General features: G+C 40.4%; 1 protein-coding gene across 2 annotated transcripts in view; it reads right to left on the bottom strand.

Moving 5' to 3' along the window:
• Positions 1 to 14,624, bottom strand: part of LRP6 (LDL receptor related protein 6) — a 111,653-nt gene that overhangs the window by 51,481 nt on the left and 45,548 nt on the right. For both annotated transcript variants that reach the window (XM_083859189.1, XM_083859188.1), the window contains exons 4-5: positions 4,859 to 5,055; positions 3,980 to 4,111 (exon numbers count right to left, since the gene is read on the bottom strand). In XM_083859189.1, coding sequence (XP_083715315.1) covers positions 3,980 to 4,111; positions 4,859 to 5,055 — 329 coding nt within the window. The remainder of the gene's footprint in view (positions 1 to 3,979; positions 4,112 to 4,858; positions 5,056 to 14,624) is intronic.

The following is a 14,624-nucleotide window of genomic DNA, read 5'->3' as shown; positions in this document are numbered from 1 at the left end:
AGGCCTCAGTCATTTGTAAGTTATTGAACTTTAAAACCATCAGTGGTTGCTGAGCTACACGGACACATGCTCAGGAATGCATACTAAAGAAGTGCTAGACCTAAGACATGTATAATGCATTCCCTGTATCTGAGAAATCATGATTATTAATACGTCCCAAATACAATTACTTCACATTTGACCAAAACATTTAATTCCTAAGTGCTCTTCTCCAGTTTTAAAGTCACTACTGTGAAAGAGTCCCTGATATGACAATACAAGAGTTTTTCATGTAAGCTCAACCTTAAAACTACAAAGGCAAAAGAACAAGCATCTGAAATTTTTCATATATTTCTTCTTCCCTTTAAAAGAAATTAAAGAATGAAGGTGTGAAACTAACATCTTGATCTGTGCTGTCAAATCAGGATCCTGGCTATTCCTAACAAAGCAAACTAGGCAGTGGACAGCCCTAAATTGCTAAACGAAGTGCATAATTCTGCTTCCTGCCTCCAGGCCTACCAGGGAAATAGGATGTGAGTATCCATGGGCAAAAAAAAAATTACTCTTTTCCTTAAGAGAACAGAGTGGCCAAAGCAAGGCTGAAATCGAAGTGTGAAGCACACAACTCACAGCTCCTCGCTCAGTTTAAACCACATTTCACTACTGGCAGGAGCAATTGCAGGACACAAATAAAACTCCTTACAGGCAAAGACAGAAGCTGAGCACATGGACAGAGAGATCTTCAAGCACTAATAAGAATGTAACTCCAATGACAAACTCATTTATATAAGAAAATTGAGGTTTCTCTTACAACTATCAAAAGATCATTTAAATGTAGCACTGCCAAACTCAGAATGGCAGCACAGACAATACTGAAAAAGAGAAATTCCAGTATGCTGTGCAGAAGAACAATACATTACCAAAAATATGACACAAGGCAGTAAAAGCTCCCTGGCAGAAGACCAGAGTCCTGCCTGGGTGGTCAGAAAGGACTCTTTGCTTCATATGTTACTGATAGAGGAATATCTGGCCATGAAATAACTTACAGTGCTTCTCTTTTGCTTGAGAGACAGGGATTTACAAACTCTCACCTATGCAACAGGAGAGCTAAAACCTTGCTACAAACCCATATTTTATTATACTTCACTGTAATGATTTGTATTATCAGGTATTAGAAAAACAGATAGTTTTATTCTAAGGTATCACCCTTTTCTGAAACACTGTGGAGAAATCTTTCAAACTTGGAATGCGTGTGTGTTATTGTATTCACAGATCTTACAAGAAATAGTAAAACTCCTCTACGGTATGATTAAAAAAAAAACCTACAAAAATGGAGAAACTAGCACTGGGAGAAAGGCAAGGGAGGAAAAGATTTCCTATAAACCAAGATTATTCAAAAACGCTGGGTTGTCATGGAAACTGCTCAGGAGGGTCAGCCAGCCTCACCTTTGGCTGCCAGGATCATCTGTCAATGCCAAAGCGCTGCAAACACCACAAACGCTCAAAATTCACCCATCAAAATCTTTCCAGCTAAGGCCAGTATTCTCCCCAGCTCAGCATGAAACGAAGCTCTCTCCTCAAAGAGGCTCATTCCACCATGAAACAATTCAGATAAGGAACCAGTCTGATTTTAGCCTACTGCTAGAAGACAAAACCATCTTAAAGAAGAGAAACTCAGCCTAATTTTTCACCTTTCTTCACTTCTCGGTCACCAGTCTCTCCCACGGTCACGTACACATTCTAATTGCTAATGGAGATTTAATCAGCATTGTATACTGAAACTATCCAAGGTAAAAGTTCAGCTCTCAGAGTTCAGCTCCACTTTCACAGCAGATAAAGAGAACAGTCAAGTACAAGGGGAAAAGAGCAGCCCAAGAAACAAGAATTAATCCCCCATCCTGCACGCCTGAAAATGAGGAAACAAATTTTATTTCCCAGGGGTCCTTGAGGAGCCTAAGAAAGGAAGTCCCCACACAGACTAGTCCAGATTTACATCCTGAACTCTGGTCCATGGCTATTCTGGCTCTAGTCAGTGCCATGCTCTCCTCCCTCCCTCAAATCAGCAATTGCAGCCTTTGCCACTACAGGAAGAAATTCCAGGGAATCTGTGCCTTGAACAGCTCTGGAAAGTTGTAAGCCAGTCACAAAAGCCCTAAGCCTACTTAGGGATCTGCACCACCCTTCAGGGAGAGAGGAGTGAGGAAAAAAAAAAAAGAAAAAAAAAAGAAAGATCACTATTTTGGGGCATGCTCAGCTCTAAATGCTGAACTTCCTGCATGAGTATGTCAGAAATTAGCCCTGCACAGGATCAAAGCTGCACAAAACCAACGGACCTGATGAATAATTTGAGTAGGTTGTTTCATCTGGGTTATGTGCTGTCTCCTTTCTAAGACCAAGCTAAATAAACAGTCTCAATTTTCTGCCCTCTTCCCACCCTTTTTTTTCCTGAAAAGGCAGAGGCAGAATGTTCCCAAAAGACACAGCAGCAGAAAGGTGGTTTAAAATGCAATGTGATATTGACAGGCACAAGAGAAATGTTCCTGTATAAAGTTTTTTGCATAGAACTGGACAACAATATTTCTAATACAGTGGGGGGTTATATTCTGTAAATTAAATACATGTTATGGCTGACTGGGAAGATAAAATTTGGCTTTTCATGTTCAGGGAGTGGGAGAAAAGAGCAACAGTTATAAATTCTGAGACATAAGAAATGGCTAAAAAAAGTGCACTGATGATTCTGAATATCTCTGCATGAGAAATCCTTTTAATAAGGTTCTGGGTTGGATTTTTTATACCATTCCTGTACTTAGCCTTGGTAATTTACTTTGATACACTGGAGTTTATCTGTGCATATCAAGTGTTTTTGAAAAAGCACATGGATTTGTGTCACATTCTGACTACATATAACCAACCCAGAGCATTATTATTAAAGCTTCTCCTTACACCAAGGGGAAATGGAAGAAAAACATCTTGTTTGTGTATTGGGAAATTCTTATAAACAATCCTGCCAGGCTAAATTGGGAGCTGTTTTTCACATAAAAGCAGCAATTTATTTTAACAAGGTTCACAGAGAGGCACAAAAATAATCAGCAGAGAGCATGAAATAGCATGAAATTAAAGAAAACTCTGAACATAGCTGACAAGCCTGGAATAATTTTTAAAATATAAAACTCCAATTAAAAAAATTATTCCTGTATACATTTTATTTAGTTTATTTACACTAAGCTCTGCTGGGTCGTTTCTTCCTCTATTTATTTCTGTCCTAGAGAGATGATCTGCATAAAAGATGGTTATTTATGATGGAGCTAATTACCTCCCAGTGTTAATTTTGAGCCTGTTAGTGTACTACAGCAACCACAGCCCAACATCACAAAATATAACAAAAAACCCAAAAAACTTACAAAATATAACAATTTAAAATTATGAACATTTGCCCACAATGAGAAACTAAAAGCAGTTTTTGGTCAGTGCTTGCAGCTTTAAGTCTTAATCATGTCTTGAGTTTTAGGGCTTTCAGCACCTCTAAAAACATGGCATTACTTTCAGAGAGAGATGTCAGGTGTATGTATGTACAATAAATGGACATCAGACTTTAATAAAAAAAAAAAAAATAAAGGGGGGGGGGGGTTGTTGTACAATCTTATTAGCCAAATACTTAATTATCACTAATGTCAGAAACATTTTAGAGACAAGAGAGGAGGTAGGTATCTTTTTCTTTAAGAAAAGGGAACAAGAGAGCCCCCCAAAACTTGCAGGGAGTTAGTGACAGAATTGCAACTTAAATTTTGTAACTGGAGGTAACCTGCCCTTAGATCAAGAGAATGTTTCCTTTTGAAAATGCAAAGGGCGTCTTCCAATCATTTTCATCTCTACTGCAAAAGCATACATAGTTTCAGAATTTGCCACCCCTAACGTGCATCATTCATACAGAGCAGTTGGAAGAATCCCTGGAAGAAACCCACTTATGCTTAATCTAAACGATTTTTAAAACAAAGCCTACCATCTTTGCAGGTCTTTCCATTCTCGAGAAGTTTCACACCAGTGGGACATGCACACTGATAAGAGGGCTTGGTAGGAGACATCAAACACAAGTGGGAGCAGCCACCATTATTAATTCCACATGGGTTTGTAGCTGTTAAACATAAATCACACAGATTAATGCTTCTGATAACGAATGACCTCATATCATGTGTTAAGACACATACTGCATTTGAGTAGTAGAATCAGTGGCAGCAACACAGATTAAAGGAGGAAATGATAAACACAGAACAAGTAAAAATTACTTCCAAGTGTTGAGTAGTGGGGTATTTATGGTACCAAAATGCAGAGACGTTGAATGTTTCCCTTCTTGGGAAAGTAGCACTTAGCTCTAAACAAGAACTTTGCTTCAGTTCTGCTCTTCTCATTTTTACAAACTCCTCAGCATACTGATGCTGAATGTATAGATAAAAACAAAATGCAAACACAGTAAATCAACACAATGGTTAAGACAGTGGTTACTACACAGAGCTATTCCTGCTTAATACCATCTGCCAAATTAACACTACTTTCGACTCAGAAACTACCACTTTGAAAAATAAATACTGTGCTGCCTGGAGTTATGGTATAGGAAACAGAAAAATACAACAATGGCATGAATGTCTCAGGCAGAAAAAAAACTAAGAGATGGGAGGTTTTTCTGCACTTAAAAATCCCTGTAAAAAAATGTAGAGAATATCTGGTTTCCTTTTGGGTCTTTTGCTATTCTCTGCACTGGAAAAATTGCATCATGACTCGAGTGAAGCCACCCAGCACCATACAGAAAGACTAATTAAAATTTTTGCAAATCAGTTCCAGCTTGCAATTAAAAAAAAAAATAACAGACAGCAAGACAGCTTACCATTTGGCTGCCTCTTCTGGCTGAAGGCATGGATATCCATGGGAGAGAAGATGTTGGAATGTATTTCACGCAGGTCCTCCCCGGAGTACTTGCTGCAGGCCAAGATCGAATGCGTGTTCCAGTCAGTCCAGTACAACGTGTCCCCAAACAGTGTCAGAGCAAAGGGATGTGGAAGGGAGCCTTTAACCACTGCTTGCCTAATAGAGCACAGGGAGAAAATGAATGCTCAAACACAATTCATGCAACAGTTTTGCCTGAACACAGCTTCTGTGAAGTTTGGGTATTGTTCGTCAGAACTTTATATTTATTTATTTTTGGGAAACAAATATATTGCCCCCACTTTGGGGAATGATATGAACGAACAACACAGGATTACTATTTTCAGGCTGCCTACTGATGGTGAGAAGCCCAAGAGATGCCAACTGAAATCCTTAGATCTGTTGGTACTTCTTATCTCTTGAACAGTCCATACCTGTAGGGCTCTCTGCCACCCCATGAAATGGGGTAACACGAGCTGATTTTATGTGAGTCTGACTGCTACCTGCTGATATACCATGTCCATCAATTCCAGCCTCAACAGATTTCAGACTGAGACTAACTGGTCGATTAGCTGTCCATCCATCTCTTCCAGTTTTGGTCTTTTGAACCATCAAAATAAAGTCAAGTAGTTTTTCACTATACAGAAATCCTGAAAGTTACTTTCATTATTTTGATAATTATTAAGCTATTGTTTTTGCTATAAGCAGTGCCATTAAACAGAGTTCTAGTGATTTTCTGCCATGGTAATGGTGTAATTTCTGAGTAAACTGGGTCATTGCCTCTCTCCAGGTTCACAAACAAAATTAAAGAGTATACCCATATATTTTATGTATATATACAAAGACATGCTCATTAGCCATCACAAATATGCAGCACAAACATTACTGAAGACAGTTTTTCCAGGTTCTTGTGATGTAGAAACTAATTATCTGTACCTAAGATCCTCAGAACTGGAATTAAGTAGCTCAATTCTTATTTTTATTTTATTCAGAGTGACAGTAAAATTTAAGATGGAGAGGACTACAGGGGTCATCTGGACCAACACTCTGCTCAAAGCAGGACCACACAAGTACCATTTACATGAGTTCTTCCCACCTCCTTCCTTCTTAACTGCCTAAGTGAAGTGTGTTCCCAGATAGGCAAGGTCCTTCTGACCAGTGGGATCACCATCCTTTTCCTCAACTGGAAGCATAAAGAATTGACACAGAGTCCTGCTATTCCTTCAGAATAAGGCCCACTATGAATGCTGGCTGTCAGAGTCTGTCCGTGGATGTGTTATGCCTCACAACTGTCTCCGATGGTTGAAGACCAAGACCCCCGAAGAGACTGGGGAGAGCCCTTGGCCTGGCTGAGGTGGGGCGCCTGCCGAGGACTGATACACATCTCCACGAGAACGGAATGCAGGAACAATACTAGCTCGTTACAGTGGACTGAGCTGACTATAGTGACCGTGCTAGAAGGGCACAGCTTGCCGCTTGTTCCTGAGCACCCAACTTTGACGCAGGTGCCTGCCTTGGCCCTGTGCCCTCTTTGGCTCCATTCCACTCGCCTTGGTCTTCTTCCTGACCAGCCTATAAAGACTCTGCAGATCCCGTGGACCCTTTGTGATCACCCCACTGGAGAAGATCACGTCTATGGGCATCTCTATGCCTTGAGGACCTCCGACTCTCCACGTGGTAGCTATAATCCCCTTCCTCTCTTTCTCTATCTTTCTCACTATTCTCTATTTTCTCTCCCTACTATCGCATTGTGGGCACTAAATAAAAGTGCAATTTTTGTTTAAGCAAACTGGTTTGTCCCCTGTTGTGTCTTTTGCGCTTTGAGATCTCCAAAACGAACCATAAGGTTCCCCGCATATGTTTGCGGACCCTGACACTGGCCTCCCAATTTTCTTCTTGCAGGGAAGACAGTAATTATCCATGCATTCACTAAGAAAACATCCCCATACCATAGGCATCACTTCTGGAAAAAAGTCTAACAGAAGTGGTTTAAGAGATGACAAAAATACCCCTATTTTCCAAATATTTGCTGTTAAAATATAACAGAAGAATATATTAAAGCAAGAAGCTTGAAGGTGCCTTCTGCCAATGGCTCTGAGTACAGAGAGACCATAGTCATTACTGTTCTTCCACTTCAGCTTCAGCAAAAAGATGCATTATCTTTAAAGCTTCTATTTTTTTTTCTACTTATGAGAAAAAACTATAGATTCCCTTGCTTGTCACTCTAGTGTTCCAATTCTACACCAAATGAAATCTTCTATTTCTTGGTATTTTGCACTCAAAAGTAGGACATACTATCTTTTGTTTCTTATCTCTGTCTGGAGTCAAGTATATATTTGCTTCTAATTAAATGCATCAACTAAGCATCTTACAAAAGACCATTGTAATATAATTTAAAGCTGAAACCTGCCAGCCAAACAGTGAAGCCAGAATGACACAACACATTCTGGTACCATACCAAGTATAAAGGCATTCTAAATCTGCAAACATTTTAACCAACCCTATGCCCAAACACCAAATATCTTCAGATTTGAATTTTAGTTTAGAGCAGGCTTGGAGACTAAGTCTTTATGTATGACACACTGTGTGACATTTGACAAATAACACATTTGACATTTTGTTGAATGAAACAGAAGGAATGAAAGTCCAAAACTCTCACTATAACCAGACCTGAACTGAAGACAGGATTCCCATAACAAGAGAAGCCACATTTTTATGAAGCATTCTGACTATCTTACTTCAAAACAAAACTAACCAGCCAAAAAAAAAAAAAAAAATCAAAACAAAAAACCCCCCAAAACATCAGAGAGGAATTTTACATGTGATTTGTACCCATCAGTAGTGGGAATAAATCTTTGAGTACAATAGCTGCTCTTAGACATGCCCAACTTTCAGACAACCATCTATTCATATGACAATGCATCAGGTGAACTGTGACCCTTATTTAAACCAGCCCTTATCTGGAGAGATTCAGGAGCCCCTCATTTGACTGTGCTGTCAGTCACGGCCTTGAAGCCATTACTCCTCAACTCCTATTATTTTTCTCAGCAGATATAAGGTTGCAATGCATGAAGATGGCTTTGGGCCCAAACACAAGTGTGCATTTCTTGCATCTCATTAAGATCAGTATTCCCAGTAACATGTACTCTGTAATCTTTGTTTCCAGGAAGCCATTACAAGGTGATAGCTCACTTCCAACCTGCAAAACCAGCAGGGCTTTTTACCCCCTTGGAACATCCTCCACAGGCCACGCTTGCAGCCCTGCTGAACAGCAGCCACATGATGTGTGCCAGCATAGAAGCAGTGGCTTAAGTTGAGCTCAGCGAGTCTCCACACCCTAATGAGGAGCAGGAAGAAGGGGCTGGAGAGCTCAGCTATTAAAAACAAGGAAAAGGAAGAAGAGAGGGAGCAAGAATTTATCTGATTGAGCAGCTATGCTTCAACACAGCCTACACTAGGAACTACAAGAGTTCTGCTTTTGGCAAGTGAGACGAGGGGTCCTGACTTCTGCCTTTACCGATTATTTATTAAATACACCCAGGTGGGTGAAGGTGACCAGAGTGTCACCTGTAGCACTCAGCAGCTGCACAGAGCTGGTGGGAGCAGGTGCCTCCCACCTCCAGGGTGTTTCACAAACACCCATACAGGGTCAGGGAGTAGAGAGGTCCCCACATTCCTGGCCCTGATCTGAGTTCCAGGCACAGTGCTGCAGGGGCAGTTGGGCTGATGGGATGTGGCAGCTCCTTGGTGGCAGCAACATGATCAGGCCAGGCTTCACTGGGACAAGTGATGTGACAGCAAAAGGCACCTTATTATCCTTCACCAAGCTCCCAGGTTCCTTCAGACTGCTGCACTTGTATCATCAGTCTCGTTCAGACAGAGACACCAGAGACAATGGGAAATTGAGAGCTGGGGATAAGGAGGAATGTTATTCATTCAGGAGACATCTCCAGGGCTTCACCAAGATGCAAATTGGCTCTATATTAGACGGTACTAAGCACACACTAACTTTAATAATCTTCCCTGCACCAGGCATATAATCATACAAATTTGCCTTAAAAATCTGGATGGTGATTGACATTCAAAAGGCTACCACCTCTGTTGAGTTGGCTGGAAAGGAAATGCATAAAGGGACAGCAGAGAAGGAATGTGAGAAGAGAAACAGAGAGAGAAAACAAGCAGTTTCCACAGAAATTAAATTCATTCTGTGTTGAATGTCATGATTTCCCAAATACAACTATTTATCATCACAGTAATCAGAGATGCCATTACAATAAATACTTGCTATGGCAGAGATTTCTACTGCCTGGAGAAAATATAAATCCAATTGAAATATCTTCACCTTTGTTCTATTCTTATTCTGTTAAAGAGTACTATGAAACACTTCGTGAAGATAAAGGAAACAAACAATAAACAAGTCAAAGCAGGAATTACAAAAGGGACTACCAAACTCTGAAGTAGAATAGATACACGAAACTGCATAGACAGTCTATCCAGTGTTATATTAACAATGACAAAAAAGCTCTTGCTTCAGGATAATATGCATTTCAGACAAAGACTAAACTCACTTGAAATAAAAATTAACAGCAAAATGACCAGAAACCCCATTTAATTCATACTTTTTATTATAACCAGGAACTCCTCAGTCTGCCTTTATTCTTTTTTCAACTAATTCTAGCATTCAAAGTTACATTATAGCTATGAAATTTAATAATTCAGATCACCAAAAGAAAGCCACCAATAATCAAGATGATTTATATTTAAAATATCGTAAGAACTACTATTTTCTCTCCTAGAATATTAACAGTTGCTTTATATCCAAGAATAACAGCATTTCTCCATAACAATAAACAAGCAAACACTTTCCATGAACCAAATGCCTTTTATTCTTGCTGCATTACAGTCTCCTAGTCTCAAGACCTGATCAGAACACCTGCAGAAAACCCGGGATACTTTAGATGTTCTGGCCTGTATGTCTCTAAACCATTAACATTCCAACTTCACAGTAGCAAAACTCCTTTCAGGTGACCCCTGAGGCTGCCTGTGTTCAGTCTCCAGGGCAGGGTGCAAGTATTTTTGACATTTATGTTTCACTCCATTTCTCCAGCGTCCCTGTGGGGGATTCCATACCTATTACTATCTCCCGGGCTATCAGAAAGGGGAAAAAAAAATCTGCTTTTAGTGCTCATCATATTAAACAAAGCATATAAGAGGTTTGCACAAAGCAAATTAAAAAAATTTAAATAAAATCTTTTTTTGCCAGCTACAGAATGCTTACTGCTTTGAGTATTGCAGGAATTGCACATCTTCAGCTTGTGACAACTGGAAATGTTAGCAAGTGGCCAAAGCACTCAGAGCAAGACTCAGATGAAGCAGGATCAAAGACTAAGATATGCCCATAAAACACCACAAGAATGATGGCATAAGGAGGGCAGAGAGCTCTGGCTCCCTCAGCTCACAGAATTTCCTCTCCTGCCAACCTAACAAAAACATTTGCATAGCAAACTCAGAAAACTAAGCTGCATTTTTACCATGAATGCTTGTCCAAACATTGCTATCAGAAGACAAGCCTCCTTTTAATCACCTGAGAAAGTAAGCAAGAAACATGATTTGTGGGATATAATCTCTCTTTTCAGACCAAAGTCCTTTGCCACTTCTTTAAGCCACAATTGCCACGTGTTTCCAGAAAGAACATATAACAATCAGGTCTGGCCATGACATTTCAAATCCCACCTGCAATTAATATCTGAAAAAGTGAATCAGAAATCAAATAACAGTTGAGAAATGAAGTCATCCTGTGGGTCATTTTTCAGGCAAACAGATGTTTTGAAGCTCCACTTTTCCAGCATTCTTTTTTCAGAAGCACCTTGGGGAAGAAATTCACCCTAGCTCTATGTCCAAATTATCTAATTTATTCTGTTTATGCAGGATTCTCTAGCAGTTTTAATTAGGGCATTATTTGGCTTCTGCACTGGCCTGTGTTGGTGAGGTATTGAAACAGGCTTCTCACCACTAACTGGTTCCTCTCCATTGTTTGAAGGTGTTAAGCAATTTTATCTCCCAGAAATATACAGAAAGGTATAAACAGAACATGAGATTTTATACCTTGTACATAGTGTCATGCACTGTACACATTACAGGCAAGTAAGGTAAAAAATCCTCCTCTAAATGCAGGGATACAGTATTTTCAGTGTTTCAACACATCTGCAACTAATCATCTGGCAGACAGACATGAGCTGATGCTTGAAAAGAGAAACTAGAAAAATCAACGCTCAAGTGCAAACTTAAGACATTCACCTCTCGCAAGAGCTTCCCAGCTTTCTGACAGTTGCTGAAAGTGTGTTTTCTTACAGTGGCCTCAAAAACCATCTCATTAGCACAAACACTTCCTGGGGGACCTTGTAAGTGCATTCCCCTTCAGCCAGTAACGTGTTAACTTATTAATTAGAACTGCTGCTGCAGGGTAAAGGAAGAGGAAATTAATTCAAGAACTGCTTTAGCAGGCCAACCTATCTTGGGGACTCTACTCACAGGAGAGCTGTCTGCATTTCAGTTTTGTTTAATTAGTCCCACAAAAAGCAACTGTTCCCTCTGATAAGAGCAGGGCAAGAGCTGCAAAAAAACCAAAACCATCTCTTCTATGCATCAATTTAGTTCTTTAATTATTGCATTCTGACATGAAAAACTGTTCATTCCTTTCTCTCACTGGCAAATCAAGGGCATTAGTCATCAAGTTCTTTGCTCTTCGTTTTTATTCTAATGAGCCCAACACTGGAGCAGTTGGGCTAGTAAATCCCAGGGCTAGCAGGTAATGAACCATAATCATCCCTGTAAAATTTGCTAGAGAGGTTTTCTCACGAATTTATGACTCTACCACATTTTTAACTGAGTGCTACTCCCAGAGCTGGCATGCAGCACACTGGTTTTAGTGGCTCACTGTGACTCCAGTCCTATTGGAAGAGGTGACAAAAACTCCACCAAATCCCAATAATCAAGGCTTATAATTTGTTTCTCTCTCTGCATATTCCTCCCACCAGCCTGTTGTAATCTCACTTTCCAGACTCCTGCAACAAGTAAATGATTCATGAGTGTCATGCACCTGGGATGGGGCATGACAGACTGGGAATGAGGCTGGAAAGCAGTGCCAGGGAAAGGGACCTGGGGTCCTGGTCAGTGGCCAGTTGGACATGAGCCAGCAGTGTCCTGGAGCCAGCAGGGACATCCCTGTCCTGGGGACACCAGCCCCAGCCAGGCCAAGGAGGGATTGTCCCGCTCTGCTCTGGGCTGGGACAGCCTCACCTGGAATATTGTGTGAAATTATAGATGCCACAATATCAGAGAGACATTAAACTATCAGAGAGAGTCCAGAGGAGGCACGAGGATGGTGAAGGGCCCTGGGGGAGCCTGTGAGGAGCAGCTGAGGACACTTGGTCTGTTCAGCTGCAGGAGACTGAGGGCAGACATGGCAGTCACAGCTTCTCCTGAGGGGAAGAGGAGGGGCAGGTCCTGAGCTCTGCTCTCTGGGACCAGGGACAGACCCCAGGGAACGGCTGGAGCTGTGCCAGGGCAGGCTCAGGTTGGATAGCAGGGAAAAAGGTTCTTCCCCCAGAGGGTGTCGGGCACTGAACAGGCTCCCAGGGAATGGTCACGGCCTCAAGGCTGCCAGAGCTCCAGGAGAGTTTGGACAAAGCTCTCAGGGATGCGCAGGGTGGGATTGAGGGGTGTCTGTGCAGGGCCAGGGGTTGGACTCAATGATCCTCGTGGATCCCTCCCAACTCAGGATATTCCATGATTCATATCAAAGTAGTTCTCTGAGATATAAATCTTAAAGCTTTTAATTCTTGTGTAGTACCACACTGTAGAGAGCTAATGTAGAGAGCTAATATTCAGACTATAGGTATAAAAGAACAAAAAAGTTTTGGATTTCTTATAGATTTAGAAATACATCACAAATTTCTAGAGAGAACTCCTTCCAAATTTTGTATCTCTGAGGTCTGAACTTCAATACATTAATACTGTCAGTGACGCCAATTAAATTCTTTTCCTATTTATACTGTATTTTTTCACCTTCCAAACCAAAAAAATCAGTTTTCTCTGAACTGTTTGAAAACGTTTTTTTGATCGAACCATGCTAGTTCCTACCAAATATTTCACCCAAAAAAATTAAAACTTAGGCCATCCTACTTTACAAGAAGCTTTTACAATTGCTTCCCTGCTACAGACTCCTTCCCATCTCCTGTCATGCAACACTCAAAAACTTGACAGACTAAATCTTTACTCATCTGCCTCCTTTTCTAAATTGCCCAAACTATCCAGATCTAGAAGACTCAATTTTTATGAAGGTATATGTCTTTCAGTAACTCACTGGCCTTTTTCATTTCAATAGTGCCAACTTCCAGAAGCATGCATTTTCCCAGACATGCTGACATTAGGTAAAGCATCAGAAAAACTAGTAACACTTCACAAGGATAAAAGAATCTGTTCTGATCAAGAGAAATTTAGAAACAAAATACCTCAATGCAACTAAGTAAAAGTAGAGAGCAGTAATTTAGAAGAATGGTCTAAATATCAAGGAAAAAAATAAAAGAACTGGCAGTATCTAGATAAACCAAAGAATTTGGATTAAATTAGATTAGGCAAATGAACTTGTTCTCCCCCACACTTAATTCTTAAGGACAAAACTCTAATCCATAGCCCTCTTAAGAGGTGGTGGTGGAAAACTGTAGGTGGGGTTTTTTGTTGTTTGGTTTGGCTTTTTTTTTTTTTTTTTGAGGAGTTGGAGATGGCTAGGAAAAAAGACTAAAGGCTTTGTGAGTCTTGGTGGTTTGGTGGGGTGATTTTTTTCCACTGAAAAGGAAAATCTAAAGTGTTTTTGCTTTGGTTGCAGAATTAGAAACTGTGCTTTCTTTTCTAGTATTAGTGAATCAGTTACTAAAAAAGATTATCAAAATAATTAAGAGACAAAATACAGAATTACAGCTGTAAAATAAAACCCAACACTTTGCATAGACCCAGAAGATCTTCTTTCTTAATACAGGCAGAGGCTAAGACATCACAGCAGCATAAAACCCCATTGCAGAACAGCCAAACTTCTGCAGTTCTTTTTTTCCCCTCCCTTATGACGTAATTGCAAAGAATAAAAAATGGAACCAAAATGCCTGGATACAGATGTTGATTGTTTTTTGAATCTTCAGAACTTTCTCACATGCCTAGGGAAAAACAGGTGCTGTTAGAATTGGTTTGTGCCTCTGAGTGCTTAAGGGAAGTCATATGTGCTTTCCTTTCTAGGGATGACTTCCCTTTCTGCCCCTCAAATAGTAATATATTAACATACTGCCACGACATCTTCCTGATACTGAAATGTATCAATCTGAAAAATAAACCCAACCTAAAGCATTTGGCTGCCTTGGTTTTTTATGCCTGCATAAGAAAGAATTAGTAGATCTAAAAATCTAAATTACTTGTCTATACAGGTCTTTATTGCAGGCTTAACTAATTCCAGAGAATTTACTGTGGAATGAGGTAACTACAGGGACTGAAGTGGCTTCACTTCTGTGCCATGAGGCAGCTTTTGGACACAGCTTCCTGCACACAGACAAGGCTGGTCAGCCCCTTGCACCAAGAATATTCAGCACCTCCACAGCCTCATTCCCAGGTTAAACAACAGCAGACCAGGGAATAAACACCATGAAAATAAAAACAGAATACCAAGGCCAAGTGTATCTACA

The sequence above is a fragment of the Zosterops lateralis genome, assembly GCF_965231275.1.
Source record: "Zosterops lateralis genome assembly, chromosome: 4".
Classification (NCBI taxonomy): Eukaryota; Metazoa; Chordata; class Aves; order Passeriformes; family Zosteropidae; genus Zosterops; species Zosterops lateralis.
The sequence above is the reverse complement of the archived record's forward strand: the minus strand, read 5'-3'. Positions and strand labels throughout refer to the sequence as shown.